The sequence below is a fragment of the Ictidomys tridecemlineatus genome, chromosome 1, assembly GCF_052094955.1.
Source record: "Ictidomys tridecemlineatus isolate mIctTri1 chromosome 1, mIctTri1.hap1, whole genome shotgun sequence".
NCBI lineage: Eukaryota > Metazoa > Chordata > Mammalia > Rodentia > Sciuridae > Ictidomys > Ictidomys tridecemlineatus.
The window spans coordinates 103,555,901-103,582,756 of record NC_135477.1 but is presented as its reverse complement, the minus strand read 5'-3'; the positions used below and the strand labels follow the sequence as shown (position 1 = coordinate 103,582,756).

The window sequence follows — 26,856 nt, the reverse complement described above, 5'->3', positions numbered from 1 at the left end:
GCACACATGCACAAAGTTTTCTAAAATAAAAAACAAAACAAAACAAAAAATCTTTTATTTAATCTGAGCACAGTGGTGAATGCCTGTAATCCTAGTGGCTAGGGAGGCTGAGGCAGGATCACAAGTTCAAAGCAAGCCTTAGCAACGTAGTGAGGCCCTAAACAACTAATGATGACCTTGTCTCAAAAAATAAAAAAGGGATGGAAATATGACTCAGTGTCCCTAGGTTCAATCCACCATACAAAAGAAAATTTTTTTTGGATGTATTCTGTTGGTAATACTTAAATCATACAAAATACATGAACTTTTAAACTCTCATAGATATGTGTTGAAAAAAATCATCTTTGGTATGGAAGCAAAGTTATTGTAAAAATATTTCCACACATACACAACACTTTTCATTGTCATATATTTTTATCAGAAAGAACTCCGAATTACTTTGAAGTCTCCAGTGGCATAAAAATCAGAGTCACACTTAAAGGGTTCCTTAGAAAGAGTCACATAAATATTCCCATTATCCACTGTCACTCTATGAATCCTTTGCTTTATTCCTTTGGAGCACCACTTGGGTTTTGCTGATGGATCTTTAGGGTTTTTAGACTGGTATAATCCTTCTCCTGTTGCCAAAGTAATTTTGAATTTATGCCAGGGGCAAACTATACATGGTCGTCCATCAAAATCCTGGGGAAAGAAATAACTGATTTAATAGTCTGGACATTTCAAATGTTCATGATAACCTCGGACTTAGTATAGAATATATGCAGAAAAGCTAAGTTAAAGAACAGGTCAGCTTTTATTCCCCCTCCATTTACAAATTATTCAGCATAAAGCATAACCTAACTGGAGAACAGTCATTAAGTCCTTTTTGCAGTTGATTAGAAACCCAGTGTGTTAGAGCTCTATCAGAAGATGACTTGCTCAGGCAAATTATACCAAGACTGCAGCATTGTTATCTGTCAATGTCATCTCTACAGAAGTGGGGGAAAGGCTTCCCTCACTTCTGAAGGAACTTTCAGTAGCTGCTGGAAGAACTGTAAGTTCCAGATATGAATTCAGGAGGAGTTATTAAAAGCAGGAGTGCAAATGTTAATTGAAAAGCAATTTGTGATTCCAACTTTGTAACTGTGTCTTAGTGAGGTTCTTCTCAAACTTGAAGGAGAATGGGAATCATCTGGGTCTTGTTTACATGCAGTGCTGTTTAAGTTCAGAAAGCTTACAGCATTGGTGCAATATTCTCCATGCCAATATTCTCCAAGATTTCTGGGCTGTGGATCACACTTTGGATAGCAAGGTCTTAAAGCTCTCATTATGAACTGAACTGGGGGAAATTCTGACATTATGATAAGTAGGTGCTTACATTTTTCCTCTACACAAAATTTAGAAATACTGATTTTTTCCCCCTCATAGCACCATCAGCAGACACATTTTCATAATTTAAACATACAAATGTCCTTTAACATGAGGACAGGTATAAACCAGGGTGGATATCAAGTTAAATTATGTTTTGTTTGTATTTTTTTCCTCATGGTACTGAGGATTGAACCGAGGACCTCATGTATGGTAGGCAAACTCTCTCTCTACCACTGGGCTACATCGCCAGCCACCAGGTGGACATCAGGTGTAGAGACAGTGAAATGCTAAGTTCAGGTTTGTATTTTGTGCCAGTTATAGATAGAGAAGTAGAGAGACAGGGATAGAAGAAAAAAAGTGATTAGTTTGGAATACAAGGAGGCAAAGGTAATTCCTCCATTATTCTTTAGTTAAGACTTCAAAGTGTAATTTCTTTAAAATTTTTAAGAAATATTATTTTATAAAATATATGATCATTATAAAAACATACAAAGTATAAAGTAAAAAGAGTATATTCTTTTTAATATAAAAATGAAATATCATTAGAAGTACTATTCTAGGACTTGTTATATCGCTCACAAATACACTGTTAACATTCCTCAATACCAGCACATATAGTTCTGCCTCATTAATTTAATGGTCATACGGTATTCCACAGCATGACTGTACTACAATTTATTTAATCAGCTTTCTATTGTTAAAATGTTTAGGTTGACCTCGATGTTTTGTTATAATAAACAATGCTAAAATAAACCTTTCCTATAAAGAGACAAACAATGTGCAATTATATTCATAGGATAGATATCTCAGAGTATAATTGTTAGGTCAAAGACATGCATAGTTCTTATATTATCTGCAAAATGGTTTTCCTTACATTGTAGGGTTATGAATACCAAAAATATCTGCAATTACATTAAAGGCCCTGAAATATAATTAAATCCAAATATACATTATTTTTGAATAAAGAATGAAATGCAAGAATGTAAATAGGAAACATCTGAGTTTGTTGAGAATAAATTCTACATACCTCTATTTCTCCCAAATGTAAAGGTCCTCCTGAATCTGAAAAGTAATTGAATATTACATGTAGTCATTTAAAATCCTGAAATTTGATAGTTTTATGACTTATAAACACAATTTGTATAGAAAAAATAAAAATAAAATCTTACGATAACAGCGAATATCCATAGCATGATATTCTCCTCTATGGTAGAAAATGACCACTTCTCTGTCATGGACAACAGCTGTCATTCTTTCAGATTTTTTAATGTCATCTTCTCTGCCAACACAGACAGAAGAATATTCCTTATCTTCAGGATCTTGTACAGACCCATCAGGATCCATGCTAGTTGGGGTGGAGGAGGAAAGAAAGAAAATTGCAAATGGTCTATTTGACTACAACTCACAGAGACATTATAATAAGAGTCTGATTTCTTGACTAATGGGTGCATTTTCCTGTAACTATATGAAAGAAAACACTTAAAAAAAATCTTGATTATAGTTAGTCCTTACTTGAGTTAGAGACTCCTTGTGTCTGCCAAACTTAGAGAGGGCTCCCCCATTCTAAGTCTAGATTTGTATTAGATTAATTTTAATGCTTAAGATGGAAATTTCAGAACTACTAAGGCATGGATTAAAGATTTACGACTTCTTCACTCCCTATTAATTTCAATTCTAAACAACATCTGGTTACAATCTGCATTGTTTCCAGCCTTCTGCTGAAGGTAGTCTGAAGAGTCTTGAGCCCTTTGACTATGAAGGCTCACTTATTTTTGTCTACAGCACATAGCCACCTCTTAGAGGCACAACCAGATAACTACTCTAAAATGAGCGGATAGGTATGAATGGAATTCTTTCATTTTCTTACCTTATATAAAAATTGTCATTACTACTTTGGCCTTATTTTTGGGCATTCAAAGAGATTCTCCTCAATTAACTTACAGAAGGGAATTTGCAGGTGTCATGTATTTTTTTTTCTCAGCACAGATATTCAGTCTATTTATTTGAAAGTGATCCAAAAACCCTTTTATATACTTTGAGAATAATATATTCACAGATTATTAATTCCATGTTAGAAGGAAACATCAAGATACATGAGCGTCAGTGGTTAGGCACCTGGCATAGAGCAGCTCACTCCACAATGCGGGCAACAGAAAAGGGGTTGCCTATCACATTATGATATAAGACCCCGAAGAACCTGGACCGTTTTCTTGGAACAGACCTACTTCAATTCCTTTATTATGTGACAGAAATTAAAAGTTTATGACAGATGAAAGAAATTAAAGTTTCATATAGCATCTAATCACAACCTACTTTTATCTTTGGAACACTGACAGACAAAATTTTCAGTCTATTTAGGAGGAATGTAAGTTTGGAAACACAAAGCAGGTAAAATTCTCAAGGAGTGGCTATCAATAATAATCTTTATCACAGATTTTTAAAACAAAAAACTTGCAACAGAAGTTCTTCAACTTCTCTTGTATAGTTCTCCTTCCTTGTTAGAGATAGTCATTCATGATAAATAGTAGAATGTTAGATATTTATCAGTCATGACAAATATTTTCTGAACATCCACTATGTGATTGGCACTTCAGGAAATAAGACATAAAAGTTTCTGCCCTCCAAGATAAGTAGAAAGTGCCCCAAGATGGTCACTAATAGAACTTAGTAGTATCAGTGACCAAACTAGTTGGAATTGTTTTATTAAACAAAATTATCTAACTCATGAATTTTACTGTTTAAAAGTCTTACTAAACAGTAAAATTCATGAATTTTATTCTGAACTGTAATGACTTTCAAATAAACTTTATGGGTTCTTGCTATCACCTATTATACATGCCTGCACATGCATGATTTTTTTTGTGTATTTGTGTGTGTGCATCTGGGAGCTGAAGAAAGGTAGTTTATTCTTCCTTTCACTATAGTTTTCCAAGAATTTTATATTATCACACAACTAGCTACATTAATATTTTTGATAGATGGTGAGACTAATAATAAGTAAATGCATAAACAGCTATACATCATAAAAGCCAAGAAGAAAATAAACTGAGTAATGTAAGAAAGTAACAGGAAGATGATTTTGCTAAGAATAGGCAAGAAATATAACCGAGATAATAAATGGTTGAAACCAAATGCAAATGAGTTGACATGCTAAGAGCTGGTAGAAGAAAATTCCAAACAGAAGGAATGGCAAATACAAAAACCTGAAGAAAAGAAAGGGCATGGTTAATCTGAGGAACAGAAAGGATTCTGGAACATAATGAGCAAGATTGGCATAAAAACACAAGCCAGGTTGTGCAGTGCTGTGTGGGGGCTTTATTCTAAGAGCAATGGGAAGCTACTAAAGGATGTAAAGCATGATTTATTTTTAGACATGATCTATCTTTTAAAAAAAATGCCCTGGATTCTATGGAGAATGAATTATAGCAGAACAAGAATAAAAGCATGGGGATATGGGGGTGGACAGAAATTCAGTAGATAAAGGAGAATGGAAGGAAGGAAGGGGGAATAAGAAAGAGAGTGGAATCAATATATTATAACTTTCCTATGTACATATATGAATACACCACAGTGAATCCCACCATCGGGTACACTCACAAGAATGGAATCCTAATTAGAATAGATATATTCCATACTTGTATAATTATATCAAAATGGATTCTACTGTCATGTGTAACTAAAAAGAAACAAAAATAATAATTTTAAAAAAGAAGTAAAGCATGGAAATCAGAAAGTTACCTTAGTGGACCATGGGAGAGATGGTGGCTTAGATTAGGGTGTTTCCTTTGTGGGGGAGAAAAAAGTAACAACAACAACAATGGCATAATAAATTACACTAAATGCCAGACTCTATTTTAAGACTTCATTGATTTACTTCTTCAATCCCCCAACATATTACTTTTTTGGTGGTGCTGGGGATTGAACCCAAGGACTTGTGCATGCGAGGCCGGCACTGTACCAACCCCCAAAATATTACTTAAAAGGTATTATTTAATTTTACAGTGAGAAAACTGAGGCACAAAGAAGTTGGGCTGATGGAGTGAAGGCACTAAAGAAAAATAAATAGAGATGGTTTCCAAGTTTTAGGTTTATGCAGTGAGGTGAACTGCAGTGCCGGTGACTCTGACTGTGATGGGAAAGACTGAGAAAGAATGGTAATTTTACAGCAAAGGAAAATCAAGCACTTGCTGTTTTTTGTACATACTGAATTTGAGGTGCCTAAGAGACATCTGAGTGGAGATATCTAGGCAGCAGTCAAACATAGGAGACTAAAATTGAGGATGACTAAAGAAAGAGAATCTTAGTAGTTTTCTAGTTATAGAAAACTAAGTTCAATGCAATCACTTAGGGAGCACAGACAGGGGAGAAGAAGGTCTAAGAAAATTCTTAAAGCACTTTAACATTTGAACATTTAGAGGTTAAGTGGATAAGAAGCTAAATAGAGGCAGACCACTAAGTGTGTATAATTTATTGCTAATCAAATTAAATTCCTTCATTGCTTTCTCATCTTTTCTGTATTCTCTTCAAATTGCAAGTAGGTGATAACATGCAGGGGTCAGGGAAAGGCAGTTAAGGAGGTAAAAATCTGCTCTAATACTGGCTACCTCTGTGTGTTAAACAATAAATGATACACGAAGAAAACATGGGTTTCCTAGGAAATTTACTCCCAAAACTTTGGTTTTCATTAAGAGCTGGGTCTACCCTTTTATCTTTGTAAATTCACATATACCACTACTTGCCTAGAAATTAAATACTAGTTAGTATTCAAGTAAGAGCTTACATTTAGAATAGAAACACTATAACTCCTTTTCCCTATATTTCTAAAGTTTATCTTCTATTTCACTCTATAATGTCCTTTTGGCCAAATATAGAAATTAAAAGGTCAGGGAAAAAAATAACCAAGTTCAAGAAATCTCTCAATAGTATTCATAGGGACAGACTCAGGGTTCTGGTTTGATCCAATACTTAAATCAAAATGATGATTCAGTTTCAGTTCCATTTTAACAATTTAATCATTTTTTTAAAGATTGATATGATTTTTTTATACCTTTTTATACCCTGTATAACATTTAGCAGTCATTTTTCAAAATTCAAAGTTAGAGACATATTCAGCCTTAAAAATGGTATATGTGGGCTGGGGTTGTGGCTCAGTGGTGGAACACTTGCCTAGCATGTACAAGGCCCTGGGTTCAATCTTCAGCATCACATAAAAATAAATAAAATATAAAGATATTGTGTCCAACTACAACTAAAAACTAAATATTTTTTTTAAAAAAATGGTGTATGTGTACATTTCCAATCCCCAAATAACTCTTTGGTCATCTTACAAAACCTCACTAGATGTTCATGATAGATATAAACCTTCTCAAACAAAATGTAACTACAATTCTAAAGGTTGTGACAAGTCTAGGTTTTTTATTTAATACTTTCATTTTTAGTTCCATTTTAACAATTTAATCATTTTTTAAAGATTGATATGTTTTTTTTTATACCTTTATTTTATTTTTAATGTGGTGGGGGGGATGAACCCAGTGCCTCACACATGCTAGGTGAGCGCTCTACCTCTAAGCCACAGTCCCAGCTCCAATAATTTAATCATTTAATGGATTCATTTAACCAGAATGGGAAACTACAGAAAGGCCTAGACAACTTGAGAGGAATCTAACCCTGCCTACTACAAGATAAGAAATTACACATGGAAAAGGAAAGGAAGTAAATAAAATGATGTCCCTTGTTATCTGTAGAGACTCAGGTGCTGTTAAACACTAAGATATTTGCTATGAAATGCTCATAGTAAACATAATATACTTGGAGCTGGGGTTGTGGCTCAGTGCTAGAGCACTTGCCAAGCTTGTGTGAGACACTGGGTTCAATTCTCAGCACCACATATAAATATATGAATACAATAAAGGTCCATCAACATCTAAAAAACTTTTTTAAAAACATAATATACTTGTCTATAATTTAATGTATTTATCAAAATTATGGACCTCAAATCAACTTTAAATAAATACCGCAATTTTAAGAAGCTCGTCCTTTATAATCAATAGTCTCTTCAAATACAGTAATTTGTCATAACTCACAGAAGTTGGCACAATGTACTTTTTTCCTTGATCAACAGGCCACTTAAATTTTATTTAAGTCCAAGGTTAACATTTGACCTATAACCACCTATATCCAACTCTTTTAAAGGGGGTACTTGGACCTAGCTTAGAATGGTTCTGAACTATAGATCCAATTCTCTCCCAACAAGAAGTTTATGGAAGTGTCAAGGGGCTGCAGGCTTTTTGCAGAGGATTTTCATGATGGCTTCTCTGTTTATTTAAACCTATACAATGGATTAAAAACTTTACAATGTTAGAAGGAAATGAGCATAAGTCACTTTAAAAGCAAGTTTATAAAACAGAAATTATTACAAGTAAAGTCTCTATGTGAGTGTGTTAGGAGTAAGGTTTAGAAAAAGGGCATAGACCATTGTTTTGAGAGGGGTAGTTCTGAGCCCTGTGGAAGACAGATATCTGATGTCATCATTAACTGGATGGGAGGGAGGAGAAGAGAGGGAAGAGAGCTGACAGGAAGGGGGAGGAGGAAAGGGAGAAGAGGAGAGAAAGTGCAAGCATATCAGCATGGAGAGGAAGAGGCATGAGTTTAATTCAATGTATAAAGGAAAGTATTACACAAATTAAGTTTAGGAAATTACAGGAGTATCTCATATGTATTCTGGAGTTTGCCCTGTTAATCCCTGCTTTAAGTAACCTAGTTGGTCTGTAGGTATATAGCTCAGTGGTTGAGGATATGCTTAGCATGAATAAGACTCTGGGATCAATCCCAACATGGCAAAAATAAAACAAACCTATAATTAATCTAATTATTGAAAAAAGAATAGAAAAATAATACAAACATTATTCTAAAAATTTATATCAGAATAAAAAAATATTGTTCTTTAGAAAAGATAATGAGTACCACAAGCATGATTTTCTATATTACTTATGACCATCAGGAGGCTAGAATATTATCTTTCTAAACAGTCACCTGGTTTTACTTGATTTTGGCAGGTACCCAAAATATACAAATTGCTAGGTGGTAGTACTTATCTTCAGAGTTGGGTGTGCAGCCTTTGTTATATTTTGTTACAGAACACACAGAGGGGCAGCTATCATAAGAAAAATGAAAAAAGAGACAAATGAAATGAATGAGGAAAGAGGCTTAGGAAAAAAAAAAGGCAAAGCAATATGAATTTGCAACACATACAACCAACCAAGGATTAAGATGCAGAATATAAACCAGGCACAGTGGCACATGCAATTCAGTGAGACCCTGTCTCTTAAAACAAAAAAGGACTGGGGGCTGTGGCTTAGGGATTGAGTGTCCTTGAGTGTTTCCAGTACCAAAAAAAAAAAAAAAAGGATCTAGAATATATAAAAAAACTCTTATAGACCAGTAAGAAAATGCCAAACAACCACAGAAAAATGGGCAAAAGCATAAACATTTCACAGATGAGGAAATCTGAATGGCCACTAATCACCTGTAAAGATGCTCAAACTCAGGAGGAAAATGCAAAGGAAATGCAAAGCAAAGACACAAATGGGACATTATTTTCCATCCCCCAGAATGGTAAAAATAACACCAAGTATAAGCAAAAATATTGAGCAACCACTAGTGATGACAAAAATTAATGCTCAGTTTGATACTACCCAGTAAAGCTGAACATATACCCAACCCAATAACCCCACTATAAGTATATGCCAGAGAAATGTGCACAGGCACATCAGGCACAAGAACAACTGTAATAGAGACAAGGAACTCAAAACCCATCAGGAGTAGAAGGAGTAATTTTTATGTTTACTCAATAGAATGCTATAAAGCAGTAAAAATGTATTGCTACATCAATTTAGATTTTTTCAAAAACAACTGCAAATGAAAAAAATTCTTAAATATTTCTAGGTAGACTTCCATTTTTATCAAGTGCAAAAGCAAGCAAAACCAAACAATATATTATTCATAAATAAATGCTTATAGGGCAAATTTGTAAAGAAAAGCAAGGGAGATGACAAACAAAATTTCTTAAATGTTTCAAAATATCTAGTCAGTTCTTATATTTGAAATTACTTTTGGGGACTGGGGCTATAGCTCAACGACAGAGCACTTGCCTGGCACATGTGAGGCACTAGGTTCAATCCTTAGCACCACATAAAATAAAATAAAATAAAATAAAATAAAATAAAATAAAGGCATGCTGTCCATCTACAACTACAAAAAGAAAAAAAAATCAAAGAGAAAATGTTAAAAAAAATACTTTTCAATATTTAAATTGTATCCTACTTTATGTCTATGTTGCAAATGACCTAAAACCCAAGCAAAAAGAAGAAAAAGTTGTACTTTATACCCTCATAGAATGTGCTTACACATAGATCATGAATGAATTATTTAAATTTTGTATAGCTTGTGTCAAAATTTATCACTAGAGGAAGAGTAGATGAAGTGTCCCGCCCACCCTCCCCCCATGGTGGGGGAAAAACAAGTATAGAAATACTAGTATTTAATAATACCAAAATACAAGAGATGTAAACTAACACCAAAAGTTAATTAAGCTTGTCCAAATAAAGTCCTTCCCTAAATTTCAGTTTCTTCAGTCTTTGCAAGGTTTGCCTCCAACCAATAAAAACTGTGGTGAACTTTAAAGGGACTGATAAGAAATGAACAGAAAAGGCTGGGGCTAAATGATAAAGGTTTCAGAGAATTACCATTACAGCCTTGCATTATGCTTAGGAAAGTATTATCTCATCCTTCAAATAATAGTTTCCTTTATGTATCATAAGTGGTAGTCTTTATTTATGATATCTGATGACTATTTATAACTAATACCATATTATTCTTAATTGAATACTGTGAATATCATGGTCCATTCAAACAATAGTGAGTCCATGTGTTCACTTTAATTATAGTTACTTTGATGAATTATTCATGTATTCCTACACATTGTCTCTATTTTAGTTTAAGATCTTTTTAAAACTTATTTTTTAGTTTTACATTGACAGACAAAATTGTATTTATTTACTGTGTACAATATGATGTTCTGAAGTATATATTTTCTGTGGAATGACTACATATAGTTAATAAATGCATTACCTCACATAATAATCACTTTGTGGTGCAAACACTTTACATCCATTCCTAGATATTTTTCAATACAGTATTTTATTAACTATAGTCACCATGTTGTACAGTGAATAAAAAGACAGCAGATTCTTAAATGAATGTACTTACACATAGAATGTGCTTTCACATACAGAAAATTAGTCAATTTAGACAGTTTGTGGGATAGGTGAAATTTTCCTTCTGAAAAATTTAACTCTTCTATTCCACAACTGTCTTCAAAAAACATTTTTTGGTCTGTCCCTAAAATTAAGTTTCTAAAGGTGCTAACTCCATATAAAGTTACAAACTAGTTAAATGGATCCTCAGTCACTATTAGGTTTTATTACAAAATAGATAATACATTCAGATTAAATTTAAAGAAAAAAGGGCCTGGGGATATAGCTCATTTGGTAGAGTGCTTGCCTCACATGCACAAGGCCCTGGTTCAATCCCCACCACCAAAAAAAAAAAAAAAAAAAAAAAAAGATAAATTTAAAGAAAAATACTTTAACTCCATTAAGTTTCCATAAGACACTGGAGACATAAGAGACATGAAATTAAAGGTACTTATTTGATATTCCTCTTGAGCAAGGACAAAGGTGCTTTTACTAAGTCTGGGGACTTGGCCCATACATTATCAAAATACTTATCACCAGGGTGACACCCTTGCTTTTAGGTTCAGGCAAGAGAAATGCCTTGGACAGTAGTTTTGTATCTCTTTGGATGACAGAATAACAATAGATTAAAAAAAAAAAAACAGCTATCCTCCAGTGAGTGCCTACTGCTTGGCCTCTTTTCATATAGTAGGCTCACTGACTCTCACTAAATTGATGATTAATGACCGAAGATATGAGTAAGTACTAATTAGGTATATCTACATTTCTTATAAAGCATGCAGTCTGCAAGTAAGCCATCCTTTTAGCAATGCAAAGATTTACATCAGTTATGTACATAATGGTTATCTTTATATTGGTGGTATATACATGTATCAGGAAAAAAAGATGGTTCTGATTTTTTTTTCTTTTTAATTTAGAAACGCTAATGTGTAAGAGCTGTAGCCACAAATGTTTAAAATGGAATACAAGCCTAATAAAGTCCTGTAGCTATTCCGTTTTGGAAACGGCCACCATCAGCTGGCATTAGAGCTCCATGATCACAGCTGAGCTCGACTTAAATCCAGGCTTTGCGTGATTTGGGGCGAATTGCTTCATTCTGCTGTGCTGCATAAGAAAGGGGCTGCCACACAGAGCATGGTGAGGGTTAAGTGCTTGAATTCACTTGAAATGATTAGAACAGGGTCTAACCTCAAGAAATGCTTAAACTAAGTTGGTTCTTTACAGCTCTGCCAGTTTGTCTTGAGTGACTTCAAACTGTATTTAACGTTTCAGTAAAGATGATCTGTAGTTATTAAGATCAAGCAGCAGGGCTGGGGATGCGGCTCAGCAGTGGAGCGCTGAGCCAGCACGTGCGAGGCCCTAGGTTCGATCCTCAGCACAACATAAAAATAAAAGTATTGTATCCAACTACTTCTAAAAAATAAATATTAAAAAAAAAGAAAGAAAAAAAGAGAGAAGAAGTATGAGCAGCGCCTTGGATAGTCTGGTGGTTCAGATGCAATCCCATAGGCAGACTCCAGGAGACAAATATCTGGGAGGGACAGGTCTGCAGAAACCCTAATGCAGTTATTATTTTAGAGCGCACAAATGCCCAGAAAAATGTTTGAAATCACTAGGGCCGCAGGTCAAGGGTGAGGCCCAATTCCCAAGGTGAACAATGTCAGCGGGCCTCTGGTGCCTGCGCAAAAGCCTGCCCTGGAGGTTAACGGTTAACCAATGCTGAACCCCTGGCCAACGCGTTCGGAGCAATAAAGAGCAGAGGGCAAGGAACAGCACAACTGCCAGCCGCCGCCGCCGGAAGTCCGGGCCGCCGCGGGCCGGAAGCAGCTGGCCCCGCGAGCCCCGCCCCGCGCCCGGCCGCCCAGCCGCGCATGGCGAGAAGAGAACTCACCTCGCTCCGCCTCGGCGAGACCCACCCGCAGTGTCCTCCGCGGGTTGCGACTGCGCGAGCCAAAGCTCTAGCCCTCGCGTGGCGCCTCCGCCGGGAGGGCGTAGTCGTCCACGTGACCTAGGAGTGCCCGCCCCGGGTATGACGACCCCGCCTGACATCCGCACGGCAAAACTCTGCCAGCACCTCAGAACTAACTGGCAGCCTTAATCATGTGTTTGACAAATGTGATCGGTTTACTTATTTGGTGCTTATTAACTCACTATATTTAGCCAAATTTTAAATGCACCCAGCAATCGCTGTCTTAGGAATTTACCTATACAATATTTATAGAAGTTCTTCACGATGCATATAATCCATGTATAAGGATGTTTATTGCAACGAGAGAATAAGTATAGCTAAGTGATAATCAACCCAAGGAAAGGGTTAAATAAAGCACAGTAAGTCCTTAAAGTCCTTAAAGTAATTATTCTCGGATATATCGACTGTTAAAAGGCACAACACAGAATATTATGTGTAGAGTGCACGCCTTAGTGTAAAATTATTTATTGAGATTCAAATATGCTAGTGTGTACACAAACTTTTCTTTAAAAGGCAAAATAAATGTAATGGCTATTTGCGGGAGAGATGGAGGGTGTAGTTTTCCTATTTTGAACTTTGCATTTTTTCTCTGTATACTTACCTGAATTGAAATGAAAAGAAAGTAAACAAATAATCCTCATATTTGTATTTAGGACTGGAAGCTAGATGACCCCGATAGATTTTTATTTTAAGTTTCCTGGATTATCTTCGTGCAGTGGTTCTTGCCTATGCCTTATAGTTACCTGTGAGTTTTTAAAGTCATGATACCCAATCTGCCCCACAGCACTGAAATAAAAATTTTAGTGGGGAGGGAGATACAATATATATCTTTTAAGTTTACTAGCGATTCTAGTGTGAACCCAAGGTTGAATGCCACAGCCTGTATTTGGTATACTTAGTACAAGGATCTCTCTTAGGGATCTTTGACCATAGGTGTCCCAATGGTCTTAGGGTAGCTGAAATCTTGTCCATTTACCCCAGGGTGCTTTATAATGCCATCTTAAAAATAAGCCTTTACATGTAAAAAGTTAAGAAGTTCAGAATAATGGTTTTGCCTCCAGTGCTGGTTTCTTCTGATTCTGTTATGTTCAATATACTTTAAGGGTGATCAGTAATATTTTGTGGGATAATTTCCCTTTTGATCATTTGTTTCACTGATTGAAACACAAATGAACCATCTAGTTTTATAATTACCAAAGTGATAAGATATATTTATTATAATTTCCATTATCTGTTGCTGTCCCAAATTATTTTATTTACACACGGAGAGTGTTATTAGTACCTAGCTTGTGTTATTGAAGGACTAAATAAGGTTTTTCATTTTTAATGAAAAGTTCTTTTTTGTTTTGGCATAATATGAGCATTAAAAAGTCCAGACCTTAGATCCATTGACCTAAAATCTGACTTTGAATAAACTCAGCTCTTTAGTATATATACTCACATATACACACAAGAAGAATGAGAGAGGAAGGGAAACTTTCTGTCAAAAACATTAATGTAGTTAGTTATGTGACAATATAATATTCTTGGAAATCTATAGTGAAGGGCAGAATAAACTACTTTTTTTTCAGTTCCCAGGATGCACATGCAAAAACGCACAAAATTGGCATGTGCAGTTATGCACATTAGGTGACAGCAAAACCCATAAAGTTCATGTGAAAGTCATTAAAGTTCAGAATAAAATTCATGAATCTTACTATTTAGTAAGACTTTTAAACAGTAAGATTCATGAGTTAGTTAATTTCGTGCAATAGAATAGTTCTAACCAGTTTGGTCACTGATACTACTAAGTTCTATCCGGCACTGTCTTGTCTTTCTACTTATCTCATTGAAACCAGTTTGTTTCTTCCTTCTTTCTTTTTTTAAAATCTATTTATTTGTTCTAATTAGGTGTAATAACAAAAGAATGCATTTTGATTCATTGCACACAATTGCAGCACAACTTTTCATTTCTCTGGTTGTACGAAATGTAGCGTCCCACCATACATGCAGTTCATACATGTACCAAGGGTAATGATGTTCATCTCATCCCACCATCTTTCTTGCCCCCATACCTCCTCCTCTCCCTCCCCTTTGCCCAAAGTTTTTCCATTTTTCCCATGCCTTCCCCACCCCCCACCCCCATCTTTTTCTTTATTCTTACATTCTTTGCTTTCTGGTGTTTCTTACTTTGGCCTCCTAGTGCCACCTAGTGGTACATGGGGCATGAAGAAACTTTAGGTTGTCCTCTGAGATCTTGGCTTTTAGTATCTCCGTGGATTAATAGGAACAGTTTCAAGTGTTCCTTCTCAACTTTGTGAGCTCAGCCCCTCTATACTGAGCATCAGGCTTTTATAGGTGGGGTTTTTAGGTACCATGCTCTTTTTTTTTTTTTTGGTAGTGCTGGGGATTGAATCCAGGGCCTTGTGCATGTGAGGCAAGCACTCTACCAACTGAGCTATATCCCCAGCCCCCATGCTCTTTTCTACTTAGAGAAGTTAAAACATTGTCTTCACTAGTTTTGGGAAGGCACCTATGTGCTGCTATCTTCACTAAAGAAGTTTGAAGGGTATACACACCCATGTATATTTCCTACTCCTTTAAATCAGAAAACATTAATAATGTTGCTTTCATTAGGCCACTGTGATTCAAATCATAAGAGGGTGGCTTTAAATGTCATCTATCTTCTATGATTCCTAAACCAATGTGTCTACAGTCTACATTTGTTGTGAATACCTACTTGACATTTTCATGTGGATATTGTGGCAAAGACAGTGGTGTTCCCTAAATAGCCCATCTACTTCCAGCTCCATGTGCAGTTTGTTGAGGCCCTGAGTTCTGGTCAGTTGGGCTATGAGTGAAAATGTATTATGCATTCCTGGGCTGACCACAGAAGAGCTGATATGATATCTGTCCATTTGCCTCTTTTCTTTTTTCCTGATTTAATAAGGACTTGTTTTTGATTTAAAAAAAAAAAAAGGTCTCAAACATCAGGCTGTTCACAAAAGTGACCCACATTATCAACTTTAGAAAACAAAGACTACTACACTAACTATTCTTCTAAAGATGCACTTAACATGCCAGCTCTCATTCACAAAAATACATTGTTGTATTTTTGTTGAACAGCTCTACACAGGACTATTATGTGGGGGATAAAACACATACCTCTAACTCAATGCTGCTCTCAGGTGCTACAACTAAATGAGATTGCCTTTGCAGTTAGGGAAGCAACTACTGAAATCATGTATCAATGGAAAGAACTGTACTCTCTGCGTAACAAGAGATTATTTTGGAGACAATTGATAAAAGCATATATTCTTTTTATTGTGAAGTCATGAAGAGGTATCAAAATTAAAAGCGAAAATTACAGGGTAAGACTTAACAAAACTGCTATGAGCATCAAAGGAAGTGAAAATGGTACTAGACATAGGGCAAAATGAATTAATGAACATGGGAAGGACAAAAATAGAACAGTGAGCATGTGCTGAAGATACTAGAGAGAGGATCTGGTGAAATTTTGATCTTAGACAAGAACCTAGGTAAAGAAATAATGGGATAAGATTTCTAAACCCCACTATGTGTTTAAGAGTCATGCAGTTCTTCCTCTGCCTCTATTAGATCATTCTTGATCAACTCCAGCTGGTCATCCCCCATCTTCATTATCGTCATCATCCAGTAGGTCCCCCTCCTCAGCAGAGTCATCTGTACCCTCCTCAGACTCCATCTTCACATTAGTCTCATTGTTCTTTAGGGAGCTGCTTGTTTGCTCTGCTCCTTTTCAATTTTTTTCCAGGCTTTCCAAAAGAGAATCCACTTTTTGTTTTATTTGGGTCAGCTCCTTCTTAATGGCCTGAAGGTCATCTTCTTTCAACTTTCCAGACTTCAAAGAAGATCCCTGCAGTCTGCCCTTCGAATTGAAGCCACTTTTGCCCCTTCAGGAGTTGTATCCTGATACACGCTGGCATTTAGAGGGCACCACAGCCCTAACAATAATAGTAGGAGGAGGAACTCATGCTGGATAACTATAAATCCTGTTATAATAATCCTGTTGAAAGTCATAGTCCAAGTTAAAAGAGGAGATTAATAGAGGAGACAGAGAAGGGTGTTCTGGTATTGACCCGTACATCTCCACTGCAGATCATTTCACACCTGCTTTTCCTCTGTTCACTTTTGGTTCTGCAGCCATTAATATCCAAAACCTGCCAGCAATCATTCTGCCATCCTCTCTTGCTACACATCCCCAAGCATTTCTCTCATTTATATACTGGATGATGGCAAAAGCCCTTATGGACAGAACAACCCACAATTTTTGCCATACTTTGAGAAGATTGCCTCCACATCAGACTTCTTGATAACCAGAGTGTTGAGATTCCCAATGAATACATGGGAGTTCATGGATGGAGGATCTGTCTCGTTGGTAATGTTGCTAGCCATCGTGGTTGATAAAGTTCCTCACAAAGGCGAAAGAACATCACCCAGGAAGGGTGTGCATCTGTTCTGAAGGCCCCTCTGGTTAATGCTGCTCTGGGCTTGGCATCCATGTTGCTACCAGTGGCCTCTTTTTCTATCACAAAAATTAACACCATCCTATGTGGGAGAATCAGCCTGAGGCTTTGAGTGATTATGTGGAACAAAGACCACATGCTTTTCCCCCTGATACACTTCCCCAGTTTCCACCAAGATGTGAAAGACATATAACTTAAGTGAAAAATAAAATTTTGTTGGTAAGCCATTGAAATTTTGAGGTTGTTATTATAACATAACGTAGTTTAACCTGGTATCTCATGATAATATCCAATTTCACTGTATTCAAATTAAAATGTTAGTTTTCAATGCAAGGAAGTATTTATCAGCCAAGTTCCCAGATGCCCAGTCAAGGGCCAACCTTGCAAGCCAAAGTTTTTAAGGATGTTGGTCTCAGATCAGCTTTGTGAACTCATTACTGCACAGGGGGAATAATGAAAAAGGAAATGCCAAGTCTCTGAATTAAACATATGCACACAAACTACAGCCTTCTCCTTTAGTGCTGTCCTTTTGAGAAAACAAACCCCTTTGTGTATTCTCTTCAGGCATACAAAGGAGAAAGAAGAACAAAGAAGAAGCTGAGCTAAGCACATGAGGCGGAGTAAGTAAAGGTTAGAGATTTTAAGAGGTGAAACATTTTTTGTTCCCTCCTGACTTTTACGTTCCAGGTGAAACTCTTGAGTCCTGGGCATTAAGCAAATCATACATACCTGTTAATTAAGGGTGGAAAAGGACATGTAAGCACTGAACACCAGGTAGGCTGCATTGAGCTGGAAGCAAGCCTTGGCTATTTGTTTCAGGCCAGGCTTAGCAAATATACACTGAGTTACTTGGGTCAAGTAGCAGACCCAAAGAGCTTTTGGTGATATGAATCATAGGATTCAGGTTCCTGCTTCTTGACCTTGAACGATGTTCAGGAAATTCACATTGGTCACATTTGGTCTCAGCAGAGTAAGAGAGACCTAGAGTCAATGGAGAGCAGACACAGATAAGGTAAGGACTAAATTATAGAACAAATATCTTTTGGTACTTTGGCCTTTTAACTTAAAGCAGTAGATAGAGTAATGTTTGCTGCAATTAGAGATATTGATAGAAATAAAACTAAAACTTCATATCTCCCCACATGGGTCCTTTCCAGGATCCTGAGGTCCTAAGAGACACTAGTAATGTGCTCACATGGTTATCCTTTATACTCACACAGAATATATAGAGAATATATGTAAGCTGGATGCAGTGATGCATGCCTATAATCCCAGCAGTTTGGGGGGCTGAGGCAGGAGGATTGCAAGTTCAAAGCCAGCCTCAGCAACTAACTGAGGTCCCCAGCAACCCAGCATAACCCTCCCTAAATTAAATATATAAAAAAGGGCTGAGGATGTGGCTCAGTGGTTAAGTGCCCCTGGGTTCAATCCCTGGTACCAAAAAAAAAAAAAAAAAAAAAAAGCAAAAAAAAACCCTTAAGATATATTTATATATACTGTGTGTGTGTGTGTGTGTGTGTGTGTGTGTGTGTGTGTGTGTGTGTAAATAATTTAAGAACAAACTAAAAAATGTGGAAAAGTTGTACAGGGTCACTTTATATCACAACAACCCTTTTAGTGTATATTTCCAATCTGATGTCCATCAGCCTCTAATGCTTTAGTGTATATTCCTGTAAACAAGGACTTTCTTCTCATAATCATAATTGTAGTCATGAAATCAGAAAGTTTCTGATGGCATATTACCATCATTTAAAAATTTTTTTAGTTGTAGATGGATACGATACCTCTATTTTATTTATTTAAGGTTTCTTTTTTTTGTTTTTTTAATGTTGTACAAACAGTCGAACTCAGTGCTTCACACATGCTAGGCAAGCGCTCTACCACTGAGCTATGACTGCAGCTCCAACATTATCAACCAGCCTGGGAAAGTTGACCCCCAGATTCTGTCCTCTTTAATTTCTCTTTTTTGTCTTTTTTAGTTACACATGACAGTAGAATGTATTTTGACATATCATATATAATGGAGTATAACTTCTCATTCTTGTGGTTTACATGATGCAGAGTTTCACTGGTCATGTATTCATATATGAATATAGGAAAGTTATGTCCAATTCATTTTACTGTCCCATTCCCATCCCCACTGTTCAATCAAGTGAACACCCCCACCCCTACCTATTGTAAGTTAGCATACGCACATCAGAGAGAACATTCGGCCTTTGGTTTTCTGGGATTGGCTTATTTAACTTAGCGTGATAGCCTCCAGTTCCATCCATTTACTGGCAAGTGTCATAAGTTCATACTTCTTTGTGGCTGAGTAACATTCCATTGTATATATATTCCATATTTTCTTTATCCATTCATCTGTTGAAGATGAAGATGAACCAACCTAGGTTGGTTCCATAGCTGAGCTATTGTGAATTGAGTTGCTATGAACATTGACCATAATTTAATTCTTAAATCCAGTTCTGAATCAAGGTTACATTTAGTTGTCAGGAATATTTAGCCTCTGTCAATCTGAAATAATTATTTGATTTTTCCTTAACATTTAAAAACTTGACATTTTTGAGATGACATGCCATCCATTTTGTGGAATTTCTCTCAATTTGAGTTTGTCCAATGTTTCCTCTTAGTTAGTTTCAGTTTATACAGAAAGTAGAGACTAAACTTTGAGTACTGGTGGGCTGTAGAGCTACCTTTCTGTTCCTTTCTCCCTGGCCAGAGCTTGCCTTACTCTACAACTTTGCCATCTACCCCACTAGGAACATCCCACTTTGAACTACTGTGCTCCATATCTCCCACTAAAGTCCCCCCACTTCAGGACTGAAGTGTTTATGGAAAAAAGAGGAGAGAAATTATTATAGTAATATGTTTGGAGAAAATGTATACAAATAACAATTTAACTTCAATTTGAGACTATTGTCTCTTTTCCTTCTGTTGCAGGCACTTTTGGGGTTCTGGCTAAGGATATGTTGAGTTGGAAATGACTTTAGTTTTAGTTTAGTGGTATATACTTATATGGTTTATAGCTTCCAAGAGTATTCCTGCTGCCTACTGAGATGACTTTCTGTGTAAGCCTACACCAACGTGAGGGCCAGGTGTCTATCAAAATGTGAATATGGACTGAAGCATCTGGCATGAGAATGATCTCTGAGTAATGGAGGAGAAGGCTGATTTGAAATGGATAGAGCCAGAAGTTAGTTTGTGGAAATTTCTCTTATCAGATTTTTATTAAATTTATAAAAATTATAAGTACGAGGACCTTTCCTCATTTTTTTTTCATTTTTTTTTATTGATTGTTCAAAACATTACAGAGCTCAAGACATATCATCTTTCATACATTCGACTCAATTGGGTTTTGAACTCCCCAAATACATAATACAGACTCACTTCTGTTACATACTCACATTTTTACATAATGGCATATTAGTGACTGTTGTATTCTGCTACCTTTCCTATCCCCTACTATCCCCCCTCCCCTCCCCTCCCCTCCCATCTTCCCTCTCTACCTCCTCTGCTGTTGTTCAATTCTCTCCCCTTTTTTCCCCCCACCCCCTTGCCCCTCATAACCTCTTATAATTTTGTGTATCACTGAAGGTCTCCTACCATTTTCATATGTTTTCCCTTCTCTCTTCCTTTCTCTCCCTCCATTCGTCTTAGTTTGCTGGTAGTCTTTTCCTCATGCTCTTCCTTCCTGTTCTATTCTTAGTGGCTCTCTTTATATCAAAGAAGACATTTGACATTTGTTTTTTAGCGCACCTTTCCTCATTGACAGTATACTTGAGGGCATATAATGTAAACTATAAATCCACCATGTGTCTTTATTGATAGGAATTTCATGAAATAAAATACACCAGAATTTCCATTTCTAAAGTACATAAACCAGTACCAGGACTATAAACAGTGAGTTTGTTAATTTTGAAAAAGTAATGGTATAAGAAATATTGTCATTATAAAAATCATAAAGTGCACTACCAAGGAATACAGAGTGTCTAACTGGAAATTGTCCATGACAGGTTTGGGTAAGCAGCACTCTCTAGGTTGCTCCAAATTCCATTCTGCACTCTGGGTCAGAGAGGGAATGATGGAGGGACAAATCTTGTATTCATGTAACATATCCTCATTCTCAAAGTTATTCCATACAATAGTGCTTGAGAAAGTGCACCTCAAGGCTAATGCTTAGCCAGTGTCACTGAAAATAGCCATTGAGGCACAAGATTAGAAATACGTGCTCCTGAGAGAACTCTAAGTCAGTAGAGACTCTGCTTAATCAGATACAAAAACTCAGAATTGAAATAGCAATGAGGAGATTTTAATCAACAAGAGAAAGACATCTGGAGACTGAGGCCTCTACTTTCTCAAATTTTGAAACTTACAAGAAAGCATGATGATCCAGTTGCCTCTGTCTGAAATAAATACATAGGTGCTTCTCTTCCTACCCCTGAGATTGGTGAAACATGATGTCCAAATTTACCTCTCATGAAAAGATTTTTCCAAAATGAATTTGTACTTTCATAGGTCGTATATTGGGCTGTCTGCCCTGACTGACAGCCAGCCTGGGAAAGTTGACCCCCAGATTCTGTCCTCTTAGATCCTAAGCCTATATACTGAACTCTGGGAATACATCTTTTCTTGGCAGTTGCTCCAGAATACAAACAGTTTATTTCCTAACTTGGGTAGGTAGGTGAGAGGCCAATACTGTAATAATGTTCTGGTTCCTTCTAACACTTCGAATTCTTTGATGAATATCATGGGAGATGAATGATTAGCACCTCAGAGATCCTAACAGAGTAACCTATTCTAGGGGAGAGACAGGCTACAATAGGACCCCCTGCAGCAGAGACTGCTTAGAATCAGAAATTTGGAAGGACTTCATTTTTTTTTTCATACAAGGGCAGAAAAATTGAGTTTTGAACTTTGAACTTTTGATTTTTTGAACTTTGATTTTTGGATTTTGATACCTTTGGACTTTCTCTTGCAATGGAATTTAATCTCTGAACATCAGTTTCTAATAGACCTTGTTTTATAATCCAGATATGGAAAAGTTGGTTTTTGATTTTCATTGTTTGTTTTGTTTTTGATTAAGTCCCCCTCATCCTAACAGGGGATAGAGTCTAGGAGTAGTAGTTTAATTGAGGTCTCTCCACATGAAACCCCCCAGGGGTAAGGGATATACCTTCCTGCCTACCATTCTGCTGAGCCTGGTATTTCTGGCAGTGTGTGCTGCACTGAGTGTGTGCTCTATTTTTTTAATGTCAAGGTCTCCACATTTCTTGTGGGCACGCCTCAGCCCAGTGATCGACTTCACTTCCTCTTGTTATGGAATTGCTTAAGTTCACACAACTATTCCTAGGGAAGATTCCCAGTGTTTCTCACATATGTTCCTGGAGTTTTTTCCTGTGGCCATTCAAGATGTGGCTTCTGATGCTTCTTCATCTGGTTTCCTCAGGTCTTGGTGAGCAACAGTGCTCCTGCCACATGCCCTTTAAGACACTGTTTCCAGATTGTAAATATTGGAATGTGTTTTGAGTGCTTCAGTCCCCTCTGCTCTGCTACTGTCCTTTCTAGACTCAGCTGAGTTCCCAAAGGTTTAATTTGCTTCTTAAATTGGTGCCTTCCTTTCTTTGTACATGCATTGTCAAAATGGAATGTCTGGGCAGACAGGATTTTCCTTAGCTGGATAATCCTAGGAGGAGGTGAACTGCCATTAGATCAACATCTAAGGCAGGCCTGAATTTGCTCTGCTATTGTCCACCTGGATTTACTTTAATATATGTCATCTGGTTAGCCCTAACTCAACACTTTTCTCTTGCCTGTTCCCTCAAGGTATAGGCCTCAACAATATACATTATCTACAAAAGAGCTGTATCATTTTATAACTCATCTGTAATCTCTGAGCATTTAATCCTGATTATCCCTTCACTATCTGTCCAACTTTTCATAACCACTGTCATATCTGCCCTAGTCTTTAAAGGGATGATTCTAATGAATTTAGCTAGAAAGGTGGGGTTACAAACTCCATATGTGACTTCTGGGGGCCTGTATATATATATGTGTGTGTGTGTGTGTGTGTGTGTGTGTGTGTGTGTGTGTGTTGGAGGTGGGGACAATTTTCAAAGAAAGGTTATTGGGAAGATGGCAGAAGCTCCCAAAAGGTGTCCACTTTGGGATTTGTTTTGCGTGTTGATTTGTGAAAAGCTCTGAGAAATACTGCTGGAAAGAGACCTGGTTGAGAATAAAGGAATAAACTAGAAGATATCATAAGGAAATACTCAGAAAGATCCAGAATGTGGGATATTTTATAAGACAATTGGATTAGTTTCTTTAAAAACCCAATATTGGGGCTGTAGATACAGGTCAGTGGTAAAGTAATCGCCCAGTATGCTCAAAGTCCTAGCACTACAAAACAAACCACCACCGTGACCAACAAAAACCCACAATATAATTTTAACAGGTCAGAAATACCTTTTTAGAATTAAAAAAAAACCCTAAAGAAATATCACAGTCAAATGAAATGTGTGAATTTTAATAAGATTTTTGTTCGGATTCCAACATGGCGGCGGGCGCGGAGAGATCAAGTCTCTGACCTCTTCAGCTGTGCAGGCATAGGGAGTCGTAAACAGCCTAAATCTGTTTGCTCAAGATCACTAGGCAATGCTGAGCTGACGTGGATCTGGGGCGAGCAGTCTGGGCCTCTCAGAACACACACTGAGCCCGGATCGGCTGAATTCAAGCTCCCGTTCGCCTGCTTCCCGCAGACAAACAGCTGTGACTCAGCACTAATCCATCCGGCTGAAACAACTGATCAGCCCTTCTGGTCCTACGGAGGTAATGCCAACTGAGCCTTCATAGGTAGTGGCCACAGGTTTGAAACGGGGCTTGGGAGAGACAGTAAGGACCCACCCATTGCATTGGTCACCCGGCAAAGGGAAATGAATTGTCGCCATTTGCAAGAGATACCACCATGGCAGAGAACTGACGTCATCAGACTGCAACGGAGGAAATAACTTCATTGAAACCTGCGGCTACAGGTGTGTAATTCCCTAGCCTTCCCTCTCCACACATTGGGAAAAGCTTAAGGGCCCCTCCCAGCTTTCCTGTGAGCGCGGTAGCCAGACCGAGGGAATTAGAGGTGGCGTGGGACCCGCGGAGCGGAACTACCGCTCCCACCAGTGCTGACAGCTGAGGTCTCTTGCACCAGCTACCAGGGGTGTGGCTACCGGAGAGGCAGTAAAATTCGCTGAGGATTCTCAACCCACAAGCTCTACAAACTTAGGGTCTGAGGGAATGGCAAACTGGAAGAGTGTGCCCAGTCATTTATGACAACAGGGCTCCCAGGAGCAGCAGACCTGGCATGTACCCAGTATTGTGGTGAGCGGCACCCGTGAGAGGGGCCTGGCTAGAGGAAAAGTGGGGAAGTGACTAGACACAAGAGGAGGCCCTAGGCACTCAGGATTGGAGACTCACCCAGTCTGGGAGGAGGAGCTGCTGCACAGTGATTGGTTCCCGCGTATTGACAGGAGAAACTTGGCCTGGTGGGCACAGCGCCACCTACTGGAAGAGAAGTTAATCAAACTCTAAGACTGCATTTATTTATTTATTTATTTTTTTGATTTGGGTTTTTCTTTCATTTTCATTTTTCTTTCTTGTTTTTTAAATTTTAATTTTTACAAATTTTTTAAAAAATTTTTTTCTTCCAATTTTAATTTTTAAAATTATTATTATTTTTTTAAATTTTTTTTCTTTTTTTATTTCCTATTTTTTTCTTCTTTTGTCTTTTCATTTCTTTTCAATTATCTTATCCCCCCTTCCTTGAATTCTACCTGCTTACTCTCATTCTCTTTAGTGACTTCTTCCCTTCCCTTCTAATACCTTTCCTCCCAAGCATCAAATAAATTTATAGGAGTAAACAGTAACTCAGCAGTCAAACAGAACAAGAAGTAACATGAGCAGCTTCAAAAAGCAAGGAAGAAAAGGAGTACAAACAATGCAGGACAGCCTAAATATTCAGGAGGACCTAGAGTCATCAGAAAAATGGTCATATAAAGAACTCAAGGAACACCTTAGACAGATGGAATGGAACCTTAAAGAGGATACGAGACAGCAAATTCAAGCAGCAAAAGAACACATTGAGAAAGAATTACATAAACAGATAAAAGAATAAGTTAAGCATCTTTATCAGGAGATAGAGATTATAAAAAATAATCAAACAATAATTCTAGAAATGAAGGAAACAATAAACCAAATTAAAAACTCAATTGAGAGTATCACTAACAGAGTGGAGCAAGTAAAAGCCAGAACGTCAGATAATGAAGACAAAATATATCATCTTGAAAAGAGTCTAGCCAACTCAGAAAGGCTGGTAAAAAATCACAAGAAAGGGCTGGGGATGTGGCTCAAGTGGTAGCGCACTCGCCTCGCATGCGTGCGGCCCAGGTTCGATCCTCAGCACCACATACCAACAAAGATGTTGTGTCTGCCGAGAACTAAAAAATAAATATTAAAAATTCTCTCTCTATCTCTCTCTCTCTCTCTCTCCTCTCTCACTCTCTCTTTAAAAAAAAAATCACAAGAAAAACATCCAAGAGGTGTGGGATAACATAAAAAAAACAAACTTACGAGTCATCGGGATAGAAGAAGGTACAGAGATTCAAACCAAGGGAATGAGTAACCTGCTGAATGAAATAATTACAGAAAACTTTCCAGAAATAAAAAAGGAAACAGATATACAAATTGAAGATGCATACAGGACACCAAGCACACAAAATGACAGTAGACCAACGCCAAGACACATTGTTATGAAGATATCCAATATACAAAACAAAGATAAAATATTAAAAGCTACAAGAGAAAGGAGACAGATTACATTCAGGGGTAAACCAATAAGGTTAACAACGGATTTTTCATCACAGACACTGAAAGCAAGAAGGTCATGGAACAATGTATTTCAAACACTGAAAGACAATGGATGCCAACCAAGAATTCTGTATCCAGCAAAATTAAGCTTCAGGTATGACAACAAAATAAAAATCTTTCATGATAAACAAAAGTTAAAAGAATTTGCAGCCAGAAAACCAGCATTGCAAAGCATTTTGAGCAAAACACTACACGAGGAAGAAATGAAAAACAATAACCAAAACCATCAGAGGGAAGTGCCTCGGTAAAGACAGAGGGCGAGGGGAAAGATAATCATGGAGAAACAAACTAAATTTTTTAAAAAAAGGATAAATAATCAAACATGGATGGAAGTACAAACCATATATCAATAGTAACTCTGAATGTTAATGGCTTAAACTCTCCAATAAAGCGACATAGGCTGGTATCATGGATTAAAAAAACAAATCCAACAGTATGCTGCCTCCAGGAGACACATCTGATTGGAAAAGACATACACAGGCTGAAGGTGAAAGGATGGGAAAAAATATACCACGCACACAGTCCTCATAAGCAAGCAGGGGTGGCCATCCTCATATCGAATAAAATCGACTTCAAGACTAAGTTAATCAAAAGGGATAAAGAAGGACATTATATACTGTTAAAAGGAACCATTCACCAACAAGACATAACAATTATCAATATTTATGCACCAAATAATGGCGCTGCGACATTCATAAAACAAATTCTCCTCAAGCTCAAGAATAAAATAGACCACAACACAATAATTATGGGTGACTTCAACACACCTCTGTCACCATTGGACAGATCCTCCAAACAAAAGTTGAATAAAGAAACTATAGAACTCAATACCACAATCAATAACCTAGACTTAACCATCATCAAATGGATATATTTTTTTCTCAGT

At 37.1% G+C, this 26,856-nt stretch overlaps 1 protein-coding gene and 1 pseudogene across 2 annotated transcripts; both read right to left on the bottom strand.

The window, feature by feature from the left end:
* Positions 1-395: 395 nt before the first annotated feature.
* Rfesd (Rieske Fe-S domain containing) lies at positions 396-12,626 on the bottom strand. The gene is made up of 4 exons (XM_005326151.5): positions 12,496-12,626; positions 2,520-2,695; positions 2,378-2,412; positions 396-681 (listed from the first exon to the last, which is right to left on the bottom strand). The coding sequence occupies exons 2-4, from the start codon at positions 2,692-2,694 to the stop codon at positions 418-420; spliced, it is 474 nt and encodes a 157-aa protein (XP_005326208.1). The 5' UTR covers position 2,695; positions 12,496-12,626; the 3' UTR covers positions 396-417.
* Positions 12,627-15,875: 3,249 nt separating this feature from the next.
* LOC101955386 (heterogeneous nuclear ribonucleoproteins C1/C2 pseudogene) lies at positions 15,876-24,736 on the bottom strand (annotated as a pseudogene). Its single transcript, XR_013437198.1, has 2 exons — positions 24,522-24,736; positions 15,876-18,038 (listed from the first exon to the last, which is right to left on the bottom strand). The product of XR_013437198.1 is annotated as a heterogeneous nuclear ribonucleoproteins C1/C2 pseudogene (transcript).
* Positions 24,737-26,856: the final 2,120 nt, after the last annotated feature.